This window comes from Halyomorpha halys, unplaced genomic scaffold (assembly GCF_000696795.3).
Source record: "Halyomorpha halys isolate HHAL.00 unplaced genomic scaffold, Hhal_1.1 Scaffold64.1, whole genome shotgun sequence".
NCBI classification, from domain to species: domain Eukaryota; kingdom Metazoa; phylum Arthropoda; class Insecta; order Hemiptera; family Pentatomidae; genus Halyomorpha; species Halyomorpha halys.
Window position 1 is genome coordinate 1836742 of NW_027116348.1, and position 20717 is coordinate 1857458.

General features: G+C 29.1%; 1 protein-coding gene and 1 long non-coding RNA gene across 4 annotated transcripts in view; one reads left to right on the plus strand and one right to left on the minus strand.

The window, feature by feature from the left end:
* The window catches only part of LOC136797209 (uncharacterized), a 33734-nt gene extending 19683 nt beyond the window's left edge, over positions 1–14051 (plus strand). The window contains exons 2-3 of one of the 3 annotated variants that reach the window (XR_010845048.1): positions 4514–4741; positions 14012–14051. This is a non-coding gene — a long non-coding RNA (uncharacterized lncRNA). Of the gene's footprint in view, positions 1–4513; positions 4742–5043; positions 5148–8453; positions 10301–14011 lie in introns of those variants that run through there. The other 2 variants (XR_010845047.1, XR_010845046.1) reach the window with 2 other exon arrangements.
* LOC106692624 (aminoacylase-1) lies at positions 5179–17113 on the minus strand. Its single transcript, XM_014438676.3, has 9 exons — positions 16980–17113; positions 16736–16905; positions 14757–14928; positions 12188–12334; positions 11686–11867; positions 7858–7959; positions 7492–7619; positions 6025–6085; positions 5179–5542 (listed from the first exon to the last, which is right to left on the minus strand). The coding sequence occupies exons 1-9, from the start codon at positions 17047–17049 to the stop codon at positions 5399–5401; spliced, it is 1176 nt and encodes a 391-aa protein (XP_014294162.1). The 5' UTR covers positions 17050–17113; the 3' UTR covers positions 5179–5398.
* Between the last annotated feature and the right edge of the window lie 3604 nt (positions 17114–20717).

Here is a 20717-nt window from a genome sequence, read left to right on the forward strand (position 1 = left end):
GTTAATCGTATAAATGGGCCAATCTACAATTTACAAAAAAAAAAATTTAAAATAGTTTTAGTAATGTTTATAGAAATGAGAATAAAGATATTAAAAATGTAATAGAAGTTAAGGAAAAATGAAAAAAGAAGAAATATTGGTAAGTTACGATGAAGTATCTTTATTTACGAATGTTCTTCTTAAATTAGTATATAATATTTAAGAAGAGAAATGGGGGTAAATAAACCGTGATACTGTAATACAAAAAATTATTTTTGGAAGGAATAAAAATATGTTGCTGTCGGCTTCTTAGAGGGGTGTAGGGGGAGAGAGCTAAGATAAAAAGAAAAAAATAATTTCAGTATCGGAATCTGGAAATAAATCCCGAAATTAAAAAGAAATTTAATACTCTACAGTTTCTTTGCTCGCGAGTTTCTTGTAAAATGAAATAAAAAGACTTTACAATGAACCACGTGTATTTTTTGATAAAATTTATAATCTACAACGTTCTTTCTCATAAATTTACTCGAAAATGGAAGAGTTTAAAATGTACTTTGACGAAAACATGGCTTGTTACAAGTTTTTCATTTTAGCCGGTCTACATCTCGAATATGTAACATAACATTATAGTACAAAAGCCCAAGAGGAGAAAAAGTCAGTTATTTTCCCCCTTTTTTTATTACTTGAATGAAAACTTTTTATAATTACTAATTGAAATTTATGAGTCGTTACGTTCAATAGTACCTGAAAGCTTTTTAAAAACATATATCTCTGGAAACATTAAACGTACAGATGTTTGCAACACACTCAAATTAAAGCTCGTTGAATGTTCTATAAAATAGTTTATCTTCATAGAAGCAGTAGTTTTTTTATGATATATGACAAAATAAATTCACAAAATATTGATTTCTAGTTATTCGAATACAAGTTTTGGTTTATTTCTTAAGAACCATAAGACGTAAGATTAGAATAATAAACTACTTCATAATGAGTTAAACTACCTTTAATTTGAGTGCTGACACACACCTGAAAAATATGTTTTTATAAATCAAAGATTTTATCCGAACAACTAGATATCAGCAGTTTGTGAATTCATTTTGTCGAATATTATGAAAAATACTACTCCTAAGAAGGTAACTGTCCTTAACTACTTTATGGCACAGAAAGCTAGCTTTAATTTGAGTGCTAATAGACATCTGTACGTCAAATATTTTTTGAGATATAGATTTATAAAAATAAATTCACTGACTACTGATTTTTTAGTACATTTTTTATGAAATATTGCTTTTTAAAAACTATATCCCAGAAAACATAAAAACGTAAATAGTTCAATTAAATTTACTCTACGTTAAATGATGTTCTCTTGGGTTTTCCAGTGTAGAAGTTCAAAAGATATGGAGCTCTAAATGAAAAAATAAATTTTTCTAACATTTTGAAACTGCCGCCACATTTTATTTCCCTGAGACTCATAAATGTTGACTAGTAATTATACAAAGTTTTTATTAAAGTAATCAAAAATTGAGGTGAAGTACATGAGTTTTTTCATACTGGCTCTGGTACAAATAGAGATGAACAACACGCGACAGTGTGACCACCCCGCCAAGCAAGAAAATTTAATTGAACTATTTAAGTTCAATAGTTTCTGAGATGTAGTTTTTAAAAACAATATTTCATAAAAAATGCATTGAAAATTAGTGGTCAGAGAATTTATTTTGAAAAATCTATATCTCAAAACATATTTGACGAACAGATGTCTATTAGCAGTCAAATTAAAGCTAGTTTATTGTGCCATAAAATAGTTTATGACAGTTACATTCTTAGGAGTAGTTTTCATAATATTCGACAAAATACTGATATCGGACAAGCCAAAAAAATTGACATGAAAAATAATCGAACACAATGCCGCTTGAATATATTTAACTGACAAAAAAAGGACGGCTTTTCGGCTATCTCTTCAAATATAAGGTATAGAACCATGCAATTTTACAAAAATATAACCTTATGCAATTTGATTGATGTTTGGATCTCGTGGAACAATACCAGATAGAACAAGGAGCGTCTTAGAAGGCCTAGGTGTTAGCATTGGGGATATTACGATCTTGCCGGAAAATATTATTTTGGACTCTCTGGAGATCATACACCATCACCTGCATGGGAATTAGCTCGGAGATTATTCTTTGTTTTATTTATTCATTATAATATGTTTAATATGTTGACCTCTCTATTTGTGTGTTTTAACGTATTTATTCATTAAATTATTTTATTTTATTAATACTATGTTTTTTTTGTGTTTTTTTTTTTACAAGTGTTTCCTGTAACCGGTTTTTTTTTATTATATTTTAATAATTTGTTTTTTTTTTCTTTTAATCTATGTGTTATTCTTATTCTCGTAAAATGTATCTAGTTGTTTGTTCTTGGTAGACTGATCTACTGCTGTGACTATGAATGATGGTCTGATCTCACATTACCGTCTAATATTGAATTTTTTTAGCGGGTCACTGAAGAGGATCTAGGAGGGTGAATTCCGGAGTGCGATTATGTTGATCGGGTGAATTGAATAATTGAGCAGAAATGAGAAAGAAAAATAGGAATGAGTGAAACATTTGTATTGGTTGTACAGACTGAAATGGATTGTAAAAGGAAACTGTAGGGGTGAAAAAAAATTGTTTATTATATCCTATTATTGTATATCTTTTTTTTATGATTATACCATGTATGTGTAATGTGAATATGTCCGATTACGGATTGATAAGTATGATGTGTGAGATGGCAACCTAATGTATCTAGGCAGCATAGATGAATAAATAAAGTATTTCTCTCTCTCTCTCTTCTAAATCCTCATCGTAATCGGACTGTAGTGAGCCGTGAGGTACAACACTTCCAAAATGCCATTTTTCCTGGTCAGATTCTCGTTCTTGTAACAATTTTACGGGTTTACAGCCTAAACGGCTGGATGAAATGACTTGAAAATTTGCATATTCACTGTTTTGAAAAAAAAATAAAAATAAAAAACCTGTTTTTATTACACTTTTTACTCTATTAAAAATTTAACTATGACCCACTTGTTACAAATTTTGCATGAGTATTTTTTCCCTAATCTTTTATAATACTCCACATATTTTGAGGCGATTTGACTTCCTGAGAAAGTTTCAGACAAAACACAGGATTGCCTGTGACATATTTATAAGAGTGAAATAGTTATTTTGTATTAAAATATGAGAAACTTATGAAATAGTTTTAACGTTTTGACCCTGTTCATTGAAAATGTCTACAAGAAATCAGATTAAATAATAATTTATAGGTTATTTCTAAGACAATTTTTTATTTATGGTGTCATTATCTAGTATATTCATTTCATTTATATAGTTGTAGTTGTACAGCTATTGTATGTTGCGATCTGTTACCGTGTTTTTACCGAAAAGAAGTGAAAAAATTAAATAAATACAATTTTCAGTATTTTAATTCAGTGATTAAAAACGAGATTAAATTGAAACTTCTACTCTCTGACTTGTAATATAATTAAGAATCAAATTGTCACCACTGAGACATAGGCCAGTTAATCTAAACAACACCCCACTCCCCTCTCTTGTCCTAATAAAATGAAACTACATGAAAAAATATTGAATATAGTGTCACTATATTTTACCAATGTAACAAGTAGGTTTTTTTTTCTGAAAATAAAAGGTCATGGAATTTGAATTCTTCACACAAATTTACTTAGAAACAACAATAAGAGAACGTCCAGATCTTCAACAAAGCTGGACTTGCCAAATGGGAAACACCAGGATGTAGTCCTTGCTCTCCAGTAAATACTCCTAATTCCAGAGGGGGCTAATTTCCTGGAAAGAGAGCTAGAAATTGTTTTTATCAAACAAGTACTTCCTAATTCATCACCACTGATGAAAATAGCAGGAAAAAAAATGTTCAAAAACCATCAATATTTGCTGTACTTTAATAAAAAAAAAAAAAAATATATAAAAAGTGATATCTACTAAAAAAACAACTCTGTTCAAATTCCCCCATCAAATGCAAAAAACGAGCTGCCAAAAGTTATCAGCCACAAAAAGAAGTGATTTATAAAAGGCTACCCAACTAGTAAAGGAACCAAGGCTCTGCGCATGGTTTACCACACAAATACATTAAGCTAAGAATGGAATCTAAAATGAGAAATGGAAGATAAAATTGGATGGAGTGTCTGTCTGTAGCAGTTACGGCCTTCCGAATGCTGTAATAATTGTATAATACAAAAAATAAATAATTTCAAAAATATCAACAGACACTGTGGTCAATTTTAGCTTCCATTTTCCATTTTAGATTCCATTCTCTATTGTGGAGCAAAGCCGGTGCTCCTTTAAAGCAGGGCAGCCTTTTTTGATATTACAATTTTACAACTTTTCTTTTTTATTTATTGTTTACCTTTCCTTGTTATTGTTATTATGTTCTAGTGTTAGATAAATAGTTTTAACAAGTAAATGCACTATTAAAGTAACTTAGAATGCACTTTTAAACAACCTAATTTTCAAATATTTTTCAGGGGAAACTCCTCTTTGTCTTTAGTGAGAAGTAAGGATGTGCAGCACATTGTTCGATTTCTGGCTTAGAGGTCCACAAACTTTTATGAGTTGGAAACCACTGTTATAGAGCATGATCAGCATTAGACTCTGGTATCAGGGTGTTGGATAATGCAACTAACATGTTCGGCTATATCCTAACAGAACAAGCATTGCATGATGGTAGCTAAGACAGACCAGAAATAAATTAAGTAATTAATTTAAATTAAAGTTTCTTTTGAAAACAATACTTACTACTACATTATAGTGACTAGATTTAATTTGTTTACATCAACAAGAGTTTATTATTTTGCATCAAATTGTATTATCAATTTAATCTGAATTCCAATTTTATTGTTTTCCATTTTTTCAAAAATTAATTCTCATTTTACCATATTTCTTCTCTTTGACTACCATGAACCTGGAGTTCTTTATAAATCCTCCATTCTTATTATTGTTTCTTGTTAATTATTTCATAAATATAATTCATTCCATTGTTATTTATTTGTTACAGCAATTAAATATAATTTACTAATATTATGCTCATGGACTTGAGAGAATTTTAAAAAAATGAGTTTAATACCAATCTATAGGAATGCTGTAATATGTATATACACCAATTATTATTTTAATAAAATTTATTTCTACAAAATATAACTTATATTTACTTCGAATTTTCAAATTTCAGTATGTTATTATAATGTTCTAATGCTTATTGGTATTGTTATTTAAAACATATCAAAGACCAATAATGACTCAAAGTCAGATATTGGATATTGGATCACTAAACTTCAAGATGACTTATTTTTTTTTTATCATTGCATGATGACATTGAGGATCAGCATGAGTATTTTAATTACAGTTTTTCCTCATACATTTGCAACATTTGTTATCAATTTTTCATAAATTGATATTCCTTGGAGGAAAATGTCTTTATTCATGCATTCGTTATGATCATGGAGTCTTCTGGGTGTATGATTAAAGGGGGAAATTCCTACTGCTGGCACCCCAACCTAAAAAGAAAATAAATAAACAAATATTATTTTATACAAGCTCTAAAATTAATATTCAAAATATGATTTATGGTTGAATATTTAAAAACAAAAATACCACACTCACAGGCATGCACAGATACCGGTAAATAAACACATACATTGATTTAAATATATCAAACACACTTTGGCTACTTATCGAGCAGTTTCTTGTTCCTGATACCATACTACTTTTTTTCTTTTTTTTTAAAACTATTATCTTATTAACAATTTTGAAAGTTAAAAAAAAACTTTACATTTATAAAAGTATTATGAAAAATAAATAACATAATATTTAGTTATTTTAAAAACTCCTTATGTCATCTGAGTAATCATCAGTAAATTTTTTTTTTCTTAGTATTTATTTTTATCAACACTTTGATTTTTTGCAGAATCTAATTCTTATGAACTCTGAATTTTGATACATTCATTATTACGGTGATATTTGAATACTTTATACTTACTTCTCTGGCATATCTTGCATCTGTTGCTCCAGGACAGCTTATAAGAAAATATTTTAAATCCCTGAAAAAGTTCAAAATTATTTAAAAAATAAATTAGCTTAATATTACAGATCCATCAATTAATAAAACTATTTATTGAGGATCAATGGTAAGTTAATTGATGATTATTATAAAGTTAGTAGTTTATTAAAATAGTGCATATAGGGCTAGAACAAAAGGAAGGCCAAATGGTGCACTTGTCCCAGGGTGCAATTTTTGTGTAAAATTTAATTTTTAAAATAAAAGTACTTGTTTATGATTTTTAATTGCTTTGACCATATTTCAGACAATAAAATGAGCTAATGTTAAAATATTTTTTAATCCCCATAGGTGTGTGGGTTTGAGGTCAAGATGGACAAAAAGCGGGTTGAGGGGAAGCTCTATTACTGCATTGGAAATTCATTTAAAGAGGGGGCTGAGGAATTTAGGATATTTTGGATAAGAGGTAGTGTTGTGTGTTAGTCTGATGGTGTCGGGGCACATCAGGTTTGTTATGTCAGTAATGGTTCAATAAGTTGTCCTCTGTCTAGTCTGAGGCTGTTTGTATGGATCTGCCATCTTTCTGGCCGTCCTGTCAAGGTCAGTATCCTGAATAGAGGGTTTGTGCAGTGCTATTTTTTTTTTTTTTTCTTACCTCCTGGAACAAAGAAAAGACATTTACAAATATATATACATATATACATATACCGGCTAGCAGTGCTATAAAAAATGATAGTATTTATTAATACCTAATATAATGTTAACTTATATTGGGAAGAGAAAATAAAAAAAGAGGTGGCAAACTTAAGCTTTCCCCAAATAGAAAAATTCTAGTTCTGGTCCTGAGTGTATATAATGATTTTTAGATACTTATTTTTAATTTATCTTTTGATAAATAGAAATCAAACACTCTAAAAATTAATATTTCTTTTAAAGCAGTTGTTTTGGTAATCGATTACACAATTAGATCTATGTCATGAATATAACTAAACAAACTACGGGATAGATTTGGATTTTCGTACTATGGCTAGAAAAGGTTCATAATCAGTTTTATGCCTCATCTTTTGTTACCGAGAGGAAATATTTGAAGATGTTACCAAATAAAAAAATAATTGGAAATTTTTAACATCTATAAAGTACTGAATATGATAAAATGTATTTTTCATATATGCTATAATCGTAGTTGATTGAGGGACAATACTGGACAATGGCTGCATGCCAAAAAATAGATTCACTCAGAAAGAAACAATCAGGGTTTCAACATTCATCCATTGTGTCCCTCAATCAACTGTAATAATATTGAATACAAAAAATACATTTTTCTCATACTTGATTCTTTACAGTTGTCATGAATATAGGGTTGAAATGATAAAATAAAAGGGAAATATTGTTAGATTTAGATTATGAAATTAATTAAAAGGATTATATGAGTTTTTTTTATATACATACAGGGTTTTTAGAGTAGTTTGCATTGTTTTCCAAAATTGATTTTCACCGCTTAATAATGTTGGTGAAACTTTTACATCTTTCTGAATATATTCTGGATAAACTCCTTCACCAGCTTTTTTACAGACATCCTGAAATTCCAAATTGAATCACTCTTATATTAACCTGTTCATAAAAATAATGAAATTGTTTTTTATTTTAGTTTAATTTGTTTTAATCGTTTATAAGGAATTCAGGGTTTGTTTTAATGATTTTGTATAAATTTTAAAATTTGCTGTTATGCAAACCCATCAAAATTGATAATTAATAACTTTGCCTCCACAAAAATCACTTATCGTTATAGTAAGATTTGTCAGAAGTCCTATTTACAGTTATCCAATTTGCCAGTTCTTCATGGTTGCCATCAGCAGCTACCCTTATATCAAATCCAACAACTATTTCTGGGGGAACAATATTATTCTGAACACCACCCTACAAAAGCAAAGCAAACAAAAATAAAATGTTTAAATGATAAACAAATAAACATATACAACTTAAATAAACAAGTACAGTGCATAATTTAGTAATACATATAAATTTGGTAAAAACTAACTTTATAATAAGAAGAAAATAGGTGAGGAGGAATACAAATTATAAGTGACAAGATGGATGAAATGAGTAAAGAAAAATACATTGTGAGATCAAAGGACAGGTAAGTATGATAATGAGAAGATTAGTGCTAATTAATGTAAAAATGCAGCTTCAAGAAGGTCGCAATGTTGATAAATTGCTTCAGTGAATAAAATTGTTTTATTTTAAAAGTGTAAGTATATTTTCCCATATTTAACTTAAGATCTTTCTTTAAGATCCTCTATACATTCCACAACAATTTGGTAGCAGAATGTGGTTTTAGAACATTGAAGGGTTAAGTGACGAGAGGAATTTAGGTATATTGATTGACATGTAAGCTTTGTGATTTTGTTTAGGACTAACTGCCGAAATCAAAACACAAAGGACATGGACGTTGCAGGATTCAACATTGAAAAGCTTGCTGCAGAAAATTAGGGGATCTGGTCGATGAAAATTGAAGCGTATCTGAAAGCAAAGGACCTGTACAAAGAAATAATTGAAAAAGATCCCCCAACGGAAGAAGATGCAGCTTAAATATAAACAAGCAGATACTCTATATTATTATTTTAACGGTCAGTGACAATATATTGCCGTTGATTAAAGTGTGAAAAGGGTTTGGGAAAAAGTAAGAGAGAGGTTTGAGGGCATTCTAGAGGAGAAGGTGATTGATTTAATGTTTGATCTTACCAAAATTAGGAAAAACAGTGATGAAACATTGGATGAATATCTTATTAGGTTTCAATGTTTAGTTCAAGAGATAGCTCAACTGGATAAATCCCTAACAAACAGAGAATCAGTAAGATATATCATTGAAGGCTTACCACCCTATTATGATCCTGTTGTTATAGCTATTTTGGTTAATAGGAACATTAAATTCAGCGAAGTAAGACAAATGCATTTGTTATTTGAAACCTTCATAACCTAATAGACATATAGGAATGAACAAACATCAAAAACATATCATAATAGGTCAAACGTTTGTCTAAAAGCCTACTTTAATTGCAAAAAAACAGGTCACTTAAAAAGGGAATACTGGTTTAACAAAGAAAATAATAGGCAACACAAGAGAAAGGGCCCCTTAGATACACAAAAGCCTCAACCAAAAGAACATCATACAGCATCTCAGGTTAAAGAATTTGCCTTATGCGGAATTACCAGGGATAATAAGTATTTGGTGGAGGAAGGAACCAAATAAACAAAGAAAGATGGAAGGAGTACCAATAAAAGTCATCAGGGAAAAATTAAAATGAAGAGGCACAGCAAAAGTGATATAAACAACTCTAACTTTCAGGATGTTTTAGTTGTCCCAGAGTTATGTGGTGATCTTATTTCAATGACCAAGAAAACTGAAAAGGAAAAGGAAATCATTCTTTCCCAGGAAGGAAGCATCGAAGAGAATGATGAACATTTTGAAGACATAGTTCCTACACCAAAAGAACAAGTGTCATCTGATCAACAACAACCATTTACTGATGAAGGATCTGGTAGTGAATCCGAGATACCTAAACTAGTAGCTGATGTTGAACATGAAGATACTAGAAAATCATTTAAATATGAGTTAAATTGTGATTCAGGTCTTGATGGTGATAACGGTGAGTGTGTATGTGTAAGTGTTGATGTAAATAAAAGTAACAAATGAAAAAACTAAAAAAAGAAGAAAGTTAGAACTATACTCATATCAAGAAAAAGAAGAAACTCAAAAAGAATTGGGATTTAGTGATGCAACGATTATTGTTAAACCTTCTATCGATTCAGATGTTCATGATTTCAGAGAGTATCTCAGTGAATATCATAATCCTGACTATGAATCTGGATGCAGTCGAAAAGGGAGAGGTCCAAATCACCAATAAAAGACAAGACCAGTTGGGATGTTTGAACCTAGGACTTGATGAAGTGTTTTGTGATACATTAAATAATATAGAGTGATGCATTAAGTTAAAAAATAAAGTAAATAAAGCAAAGTAATAAATGAAAGAAAATAATAAAACATATTTTAGGAAGGAAATTGTTGTAAAAAATAGGTTTTATTATTTTGGTTTGTGAATAAAACGGTAGCTGGCGACACTATTCTAGATCAGTCTATCATGGCATCTATTCCTGAAAACACACTCTCATTGTCTTTGTTTATAAAACCCTCCCTACACTCTACAAGAATGTCACCAATATCTAATTTTTTTTATATATATGTATATAAATCTTTCATAATGAAAACTTTTTAATAAAAAAATTTAAATATAAATGTCTGAAGGGATATAAACAATTTTTAACCCCTTTCTTCCCAAAGTTGCGAAAATGTAACATTAAATTCATGATTTTTTAATATACACAAAGAAAATTATTTTTAGAATTTCTTGATCTTGATATTTATCGTTTTGTTTTGTTTTAGTAGAGTATAATGATTTTGGGTATTCTGCAATTTTTCTGAATTTAGGTGAAAGTATTGTAGTGAATAAGGCTGTAGGGCTTTACCACAAACCGATCCCTAAAATGTTAATAAACACTGGACCTGACGGGTCAATATCCCTGATTAGACTGAAACATAGGAGCGAGGATTATGTCAAGACTGATCCAGTAAGTAGATTTGGGTTTGGACGAACACCACTCGACAGATGTATATAGAGAACGATCGGTGATATTGGCCTCGAATCTTTTGGTTCGCTAAGTCTCTATTATTTAGTTATTTCATTTAAGACTAAGTTTTTATAGGTAGTGTACACATTTCATTTGAGTTGAATGAAATAATGTAATTCTCATAAATCAATATATGACAAAGTTCTTTTGTGAATCAATGTGAATCAATATATGATGAAGTTCTTTTGACCTGTCCAATACAATACATACAACAATTATAGGTTGACATTGTACTGTTCTATGCTCATTCATTGATATTTGTACCAGTCCGAACTAATCCAAATCACTTATCAAAATTATTTCTTCACAAGTCATAATTTTAAGCTTAGCAATTCATTTATTAAATTACTGTAAATTAAATATGTATTTATTTGCTGTCTTGGCATTTCAATTGTAATAATATGGTTAAAGTAATTGAGAAGTTTACTTTCAAAAGGGTAAATATTCATAAAACTGTGCTTTTTATGTTTTAAATTTTATTTGAAAGATCTGAATCAAAACCTCAAACCATTTCTTATTAAGACTAAACAAATTTCAATCTCTTTCATTTGCGAGATGAAGTTAAGGTTTTAAAATAATAATATCATTAATTTTTTCAATATTCTGAAAAATTTTCTAAATAATTACAAAAAAATTCTACCTCCTATCATGAGATAAGATTTTAGTGGGAGGGGGCGGTGCAGTAAGGTAAAAATCTCTCTTATTATTTTAAGCGTTATGATCTTCCAGTCAGCATCAATGGTAGCCAAACCTGAAAAGCCAAGACCTCAGCATTCATGAATCAAAGAAACTCTGATTCAAATCTGGCCTGAGAAGTTTAATTTTTATTTCATGGTAGAAATAATTTCACTGGCTAGAAATAGATAGGTAACCAATAGGATTACCTTTCTACATGGCCTATTTGAGATACATAAGAACATTAAACCACAGTAAACAATAAGTTAGTTCATTTGATACCTCAAGTTGTGTTAAATTTATAGTTGTTGTGTCTCCCAAACCAAGTAAATTTTGAATTTTCTTAGCTTCACTTTCTCTAAGATCCATGAAATTGTCAATAACTATTCTTAATTTTTCTCCAGCTGTATTTTCATGAAGAAGCGAGCCATGTCCAGCGGTACCAGGGCAATGGATTAATACTCCTAATAATTACAAATAATAACCTTAACATAATTATATCAATAGGATAACATAGTATTTCTATGGATTATTGTCTAATCCAAATAGAATAAAAATAATTAATCTACATATTTAGTAAATAAGTAGGAAATTTATTACAACAGATACATGCAAGAAATTATTGTTTTAATGTTACGTTATATTTTATGGAAGTAATAGCTCCTGATCTGCTTCACATAAAGCAAACAAAAAATATTAAAAACAGTAGTACTGTTACAGGTAACTAACTATACAGAACATCCGGTGTCTATTAGAGTGTGAAATATTATTTTACTTATCTTACCCCATTTACACCTCTCTTTATCAAATATAAGGAATTCTTCATCTGTACCAGGAGCGCCTTCGTCAATATCAAAACCTACATTTAAGTTCTTAAAAATTTGTGTATGAACAAATTTTGCCATTCCCTTCATGCTTCCGATTTCTTCATCTGAAATTTTAAAATTCTTTTTATCAATAAAACTAAATTTTATCAACCAAATATATAATATAAAGAATATTATTTTTAATTTGTTAAGTAATTTAAAATATTAATTAGTCAGTAGTTTAGTTTTAAACTGAAGTATTATATTAAAAACATTTATAACGTATTTTATTTTTATGAATTTGGACTAAGGTAAGTACATTTTTTAAATTACAAAATTGAAAGAATACAAAATATATGATTATATTTATAATAACTATTTTTTAATAGTTATATTAGGGAACCTTTTATTTATATCTCTATGTTATTATAATATTTTTATAACAAAGATGTTCAATGAATATATCGTTGTACCATAGCCAATGTGGTATATCTACAATTTGGGTTTCGCTAGATTTTAATGTAGTTTTCTTTTCTTTTTACTGTTCTAAAAAGACTCAACTGAATATGTGGCTTCTATCTATCCTTTATTTTTTATATTTATATATTTTATCTCTACTTTATTTCCACAAGTTATTTCCAACTTATACTTACATTAATTATTTTATATTAATGTTTGTTTTATTGCTTAATTTATACACCTTGGTACCTCTATTCAATTTTTTATATTTTCTAGCCTTCACCATATTGTATATAATGTATCCATTCTTTTAATTTTATTTACTTTTTATCTTTTAATTTTAAATATATATATTCCTCCCCCTCAATATGTAAATTGTCATTTAATGTTTGCCTACTTGGAATTTGGAGAGCATTATAAGCCATGTTATACACCTGTGCATATATTTAGGCGGGGTACGACCCCCGCGACGACGACTTACACAAACATGGCTGATTCACTGCTCTCTCTTGCTCCCGAACTAATAATACACCACTCTGATGATATTTTCTTCCACACCATGACTTGTTTACTCCTCGCATAAAACCCAAGATGGATGCAGTCAGTATACAGTAACAGACAAATGGCCTAAACTTCCAACTCATTACAAAAGACTGATCTACATGACAATAATAAGGCCCATCTGGATATACGGAGTTGAGCTTTGGGGCTCCACTAAACCTTCAAATTCCTCTCGTATCCAATCCTTACAATCCAAAATCCTTCGTAAAATCTTCAATGCTCCTTATTTTGTTACTAAAAAAACATCCATCAAGACCTAAATGTTCCTTATGTAACCGATCTAGCCCGATATCATGCAGTCATCTAGAACCTGATATCATTCCTTCCATTATAAACTCCCTAACCACCCAAACCCACTACTTTCTAACCTTGCTTCCTCTTCCATTCCTGGCAATCCTCCGAGACACCTGAAAAGAAGATGGCCTCGTGACCTTATATTGGAAAATGTTTTTAAAGTTCTACTTCTGGGTAGTTTCTTTACATGCTGTATCATATTATCATTATGTCATGATGATCAAATTTACTTGTATTTTTATACAGTTGTCAATATCAATAAATAAAAAAAAAATTTATTTGCTATCATTTCCGTATTCATTAATTGCCTAAACCTTTTTGTTATTCTTATTTAACTTTACGTTTCACTATAAATCTTTTTTTTTATTTTCTTTAATGTAAGTGTTTACATTACATTCTTCAATTTACACACATACACACCTTGGTTTAATTTTATTTTTGTTATATATTTGCTTACTTTGTGATTTACGTGTTTGTATCATTTTTAGCCTTGGTGAAGCTCTGCAACGTGGGGCAAAACGGCTAGCATTAAATAGTTTTGTTGCTATTTGAGTTTTATTTTACCACATCCAGACCAGACCATCTTCCTTTTATTATTACACACAGTCAATTAAAAATTTTCCAATAAATATTTTGAGATGTCAAATACTGATAATACTGATAATCCTGGCCCATTTGATGAAATTTATACCGTCTAGAACACCTTACAGCAAATAGCACTCAAATAAAAACCAATTACTTATTTTTTTTTTCCACCATACAACTTGTATTGTTTTCAAAAATAAAAATACATAAATGTAAAAACATAAGTATTTTTTTATTAATATTTTCAACTCGATAAATGAGACATTTCTACATCTCTTAGTGGAACACTATAAATAAGACAAATATAATTTTAAACCTACTTTTGAAAAACTGGAGAGTATATCGAAATTAGAAATTAGCTGCTACATTAAATCTGCAACAATAATTCGAACACAATTTTTTTTTTTTCAGATATGCCACTGTGGTGGCATTGCCCAGATGATATGTTAACGCCATAGTTTTAAAATTAAATTTGTATTTAACAGGCTAAAATAAAATAATCTAGTGCTAGAGAGTGTGCAGAGAACAGGTATTGGTGAGGGTGAGAAAGTTAAAAATCCTAAATAGAAGACATTTCCTATTTTAATTTCAATCTACATGAGTTAATTATTGATGGAGATGTATGTTGCATTAAAATAATTCATTTACCTGGAAGTAAAGTCATATGGACTGTCCGCTTCAACTTTGTCTTTGAAAATTTTATCCTCCTCAAAGCTTCCAACTGGGCTATGGTGACACACTTCATATCCTGTGAACCTCTAGCATAGATGTTTCCTTCTTGGTCCATCTCAGCTCCAAAAGGATCGTAATTCCATTGGTCCTGAAATTTAATAAATGAATTAAGCTACTTTTTGGCTTAAACAAAAATATTAATTTAATGTTTTCTTTAAACACTTTTTTTCATTAATTATTATTTCTTCTTTTACAATGCTTAAATATCTATCCTTTTAAGTATTGTTTAAACAAAACATCACAAAATGAAAGGAAGCTTGGTCTTGATAAAATTTTATTCATCATCAAAACAGTTGTATTTCTAATAAATGGAATTTCAACAAAAATTAAATATTTCCACTTGTTGGAGAGTAAATATCCTTGTTCATAGCACTTCATAAGATCACATTTCTTGGCAACTTTAAGCTTATGACTTAAGACCATTTTGTGATAAATGATTTACAAATATTCAAATTTCAACTGACAGAAATAAAAAAAGGGACCTCCTTTAACAGTTAAGCTTAGTTCATTTCAGAAAAAATGATTTAATATTGATGACAGTTATTATTTAGTTTTTTTTAAGAAATTTAAACAACATTTGGAATAGTAGCTTAACTTTCTGATGGTATAACGAGGTGGGAAACATTATGGGGCTTGTGGATCCCCCAAGATTTATATCTGGACCTAGGAAAATGAAACATATTTCTTTATCAACTGATACAAAAAGTGTATTCAAACCTTATTTCATTCAATAACTGCATCCATGCATGAACTAAACTGAATAAAAGTAAAGCTTGGTAATGAACCCTCATGCATAATCATGAAGATTAGTTATTTTTTCAAATAATCTCTTTGGAACGAAACATTCGCTTGAATATTACTTTCTGAATTCTTACATTAGCTATTTTAATGTTTTTCTGTAATTCTGTAAAAATATCTATCTTCAAGTTAGGCTATAATCCTATTGCTTTCAGAGAAGCAACCAAGTAAGAGAAAATTTGAAATTTCTTTTATCTAATACCCTTCGAATAAAAAAAAATTGTATTTTGTTTTACATAGCCAATTATATTACTTTCAAGCTTTAAAAGTAGTAGGTAGAACTAAAAAATATGAAAATACAAATTTCATCAATAGAAAATAATTTGACATTATATATGTAGCACCTGTGAAAAGGAGGTTAGGTATAGCTTTGTCGATTTTGAGTTGTATTTTTCTAAACTAATTTTTTATCTTTTTTGTTGTACAAAAAAAATTTATATTAAATACATTATGATTGAAAAATATAACTCTATAATCATAAAATTATACCTAACCCACTATTCACAGTTGCCACAGATATTAAAACAAAACCGGATATTATATTAAACTTTTTCATTTAATCAGTGGTGTAAAATTCGAGGTGTTGATAATTTAAAGTGATTTTATTAGCAATAAATTTTATAATGTAAGAAAATAATCCAATTATTACAAAAATAATAATAAATGTAATTATATTAAAGATAGTCAATATTTTGAATAAATATTACTCAGATATATGAAAAGATAACAGGTCAAAACAATATGGTTTGTTTAGTTACATGCTATTAAAAAAAAAAATATACTGTTTAAAAGCAATAATTATACAGAAGTTGGTTTTATAAACATAAATTAGTTAGTGCATAAGCCCTTTTGATGAGGTATAAATTTATTATATGAATTAATTTTAGCCATTTTAATTCAACCCTTACATACTACCAAAAAAATCCACTAAATTTGTTTAATTTAAACTTAAACCTTTAATTTTAATTAAAATTATTATTAAATATATTATTTAATTTATATATTTTATATATATTTACTAATTTAAACTTATACATAACATATTTAATATGATCACATATATTGATAAAATTAAATGTATTGAATTGAGTCCTTACTTCAAACACTGGGACTACATCAGTGTGTGAGTTGAGTAGAATAGAAGGAAGGGTTGGTTCTAAACCTTCAACAGTAACAATAAGTACAGGCCGTTTTTCATCAAGATTGAAAATTTGTGTCTTGAATCCATATTCACACGCTTTCTTCTTAACGAAATTAACACATCCATCTAACAAAAGAGTTTTCTACAATCAAACATTAATTAAAAAATGAAAAAATAAACCATTAAACAAAAATCGTTACCGTAATCCGGTTCCGGGTGAACCGACCTAATTTTTAAGTACTCCCGGAAGGTTTCAACTTCATCCACCATGTTGAACTTTCGATGGAGATTTGATTTTTGCTAACTAATTTCCTCAATATATTTCTCGAGAGTGCTGCTATCTAACAGAATGTTTATCAATCATTAAATCTGGCATTGCATAAGTTTTATTAACCGACAATATTTGAAATGCTTTCAAGAAAGTATACTGAATTCATTTTTAAAATACCACCAGATATAATGAATGGATTAAAAAAGGAACAATTTAATCAAGAAATTTCCCAATACAAATCGGGTGCCCTAGAACTATTTAAAAACTCCACATAGTCCCATTATTAGGAACTGTATGAAAACAAAACACTGAACTACATAATTGCCGTAGTATGGTCTAACATGATCCAAAGTTGAGTGAAAAAGTGTTTCAAGTCACAACTTGAGTTTTGAAATAGATATTCAACACTTAAGGGACATACAGAACGTTTAGGGTTAGGAATCAGTTTTCTCTGTTAAAACTAGTCAAGTCTCCGCCATATCCAACTATTTAAAAGTATTTGAAGTCAGTACACTCAGAAATTAATTATTTTTAGTAATGAAAATGAAGTGTAATTTAAAACTTTTGCTTTCATATATACCTTTCAATTTCCTGTTTATTTTTTTTTCTTGCACAAAGTCATCTCGGGGTTTGCAATAAAAATACCATAATTCAAAATAATTTTTATTCTTCCTGTGGATGGATAGCTGAGGAAAAATAAACATGAGAATAATCACTTCAAAGAATTTATTCTCAAGGAAATGAAGTTCTTATTATTTCAATTAGCAGATTAAATTTGAATGTAATTAAAAGATCATACAGGTTCAATGTTTCTTGTGATTGTAGTACATTGCAGCGGGGATACTAAATTTTGTCACTTTTATGAAGGGGGTTAGAATTTAAAATAAATTCTATTTTTAGTGGTTTGAACTAAATTATAACTGTTATCGTTATAATAAATGTTTTGAGATAATTTTTGGAGACAAAACTTTTAAAAGTATAGAAAAACATATAGCTGCTTCTGAAGTTTGACGCAACTACAAAAATTAATATTTTACATGACAAGAAGAAAAATAATTCAAATATATTTTAACTGAGTTGTCCATAGATTCGGTTTTATTCTTCTATTATACTATTTTCTAGACGTGGTGGGTTTTTATTGCAGCTTTCAAGGCAATTCAGTCCATAAAATAATAAATGGGCATACCTTTTACAAATGCTACATTTTCTACCGTTTAAAAGAATGAAAATGTTTCATTGATTTTACTGTTTTTTCTATAGAATTCTGCTTCTTATCTTTTGATTGAACTATATTCTAAAAAGATTGGCATACAAATTACTAGTTTATACGGGAGATCAATTTAAAAAAATTGTAATTCTAGGGTTGTGAGGTAAAGTCCCGAGTTGTGAGGAAGTAACAGAAATTTCAAAATATGTTAATATACCAACAGTTTTAATATCACAAAGAATCAAGCTTTGCCAATATAAATGTTCCAGGTTTTAACAGTGCATCAGAGAAAGTTCATTTCAAGGCTCTATGTAGGGTGGGAAACAGCAGCTGCTTGTGACTTTTGATTATTTGTAGGCAAAGCATCTATGGTTGAGGTACCTCAAGAATTTCATCCATGATTGATCCATCCAACATTTCCTCGACATTCGCTGGATCAACTCAATACCTACATACTCAAAATAAATGTTTTCCAATTAAAGCATTTTAGGCAGCTAAGATTATTCATTATCAAATAGAACAAGAGCCCAAAAGGAGAAAAAAGGCAATTATTTCACCCCAATTTTTGATTACTTAATTGAAAACAATGTATAATGACTAGTCAAAGTTGGTGAGTCTGCCAAGTATAGGTAGGGTGAATAAAAAATGGCGGCTGTTTCGAAAAGTTAAAAATAATTATTTTTTTATTTGGAGCTCTATATCTTAAAAACTACCAACAACACTAGAAAATCTAAGAACATTATTTAAATTAGAGTAAATTTGCTCAAATATTAGCCCTAATAGAGCTATTTATGTCCAATAGTGCTCAAGATATAGCATTTTAAAAAGCAATATTTCATACAAATGTACTGAAATATCAGTAGTTAGTTAATTTATTTTTAGAAATATATATCTCAGGAACTATATGACGTATAGATGTCTTTTAGTATTCAAATTAAAGCTAGTTTATTGCACTATAAAGTAGTTCGTAACCTTTACCTTTGTAGGAATAGTAGTTTTCATGATATTTGCTAAAATAAATTGATTTATAGTTATTCAGACAAATTTTTATTTGCCAAATTTATATTCATATGTGAATATCATAAAAACGACTACCCCTACGAAGATAGATGTCATGAACTACTTTATAGTAAGTTAAATTTCCTTTATTTTTAGTGTTAGCAGACATATGTGCGTCTTATGGGTTAGAGATATATTTTTTCAAAAATCCAACATTTTATACGAACAACTAGAAATTAACAATTTGTGAGTTTATTTCCTCAAATATCATAAACATTACTACTCCTACAAAGATCAACATTATTAACTATTTTATGGTAAATTTAACTAGCTTTAATTTGAGTGTTCGCAGATATCTGTACGTCCGACTGTTTCTGAAATAAAGTTTTTCATTAATCAAACTTATTGTCCGAACAACTTTTGAAACTCAAACCTTTGAACAACAAAGGTAAAGGTCATGAACTACTTTATAGTCCATTAAACTAGCTTTAATTTGAGTACTAATAGACATCTATACGTCACATAGTTCCTGAGATATAAATTTCTCAAAATAAATTAACTAACTACTGATATTTCAGTACATTTTTATGAAATGTTGCTTTTTAAAAGGCTATATCTTGAGCACTATTGGACGTAAATAGCTCTATTAGGGTTAATATTTTAGCAATTTTACTCTACTTTAAATAATGTTCTTTTAGATTTTCTAGTGTTGTTGTTAGTTTTTAAGATATAGAGCTCCAAAAGAAAAATTAATGTTTTTTTTTTAGGGTTTTGAACCAGCCACTATTTTTTATTCCTCCTACCTATACTTGGCAGACTCATTAGTTTTCAATAGTAATTTTACATAGTTTTCATTGAAGTAATCAAAAATTGAGGTGAGATAACTGCCTTTTTTTTCTTCCCGGCTCTTGTATTAAAAACGTTTGGCTCGTTAACTTAACAACTCGGTGCCCTGGAAAAGGGTCATATTTGTTGGGGGAATATTGAGGCCAAAGCTAAAATTTTATCTTTTCTTGCGATAAATATTTTCATATTTCTCGTCTTAGCCTGTAGACTGCTAAAGATTGCTCATTAATCATGTGAAACTACAGTATCAGCTGTTCTGTTCTTTTTAATGTATCTTCATTTACGCCATTTCCGGGCATGGCTGCTTTTAAAGCATAAGCAAACAAATGAAACGGCGGTTTATTCCTATATTGAGTAATAGGAGAATCTAAGAGAACGTAGACTGTTTCAATTTTACTGTGGACTTCTTGAAGGAACTGTAACAAAGCAGTTAGATGGATCCGAATAGGCGTGTGATTCAAGGATTTGGGTAATATATAAATGAATTTTTTTATAAAATCTGAATAGCAGTCCTTTCTACAGTACACCTGAACCGTTTGTAACGATATTTGCCCTCTACTTTCACCGAAATGAAACGATTTAACTTCATGACCATATTTCACTAAGTTCTCGACA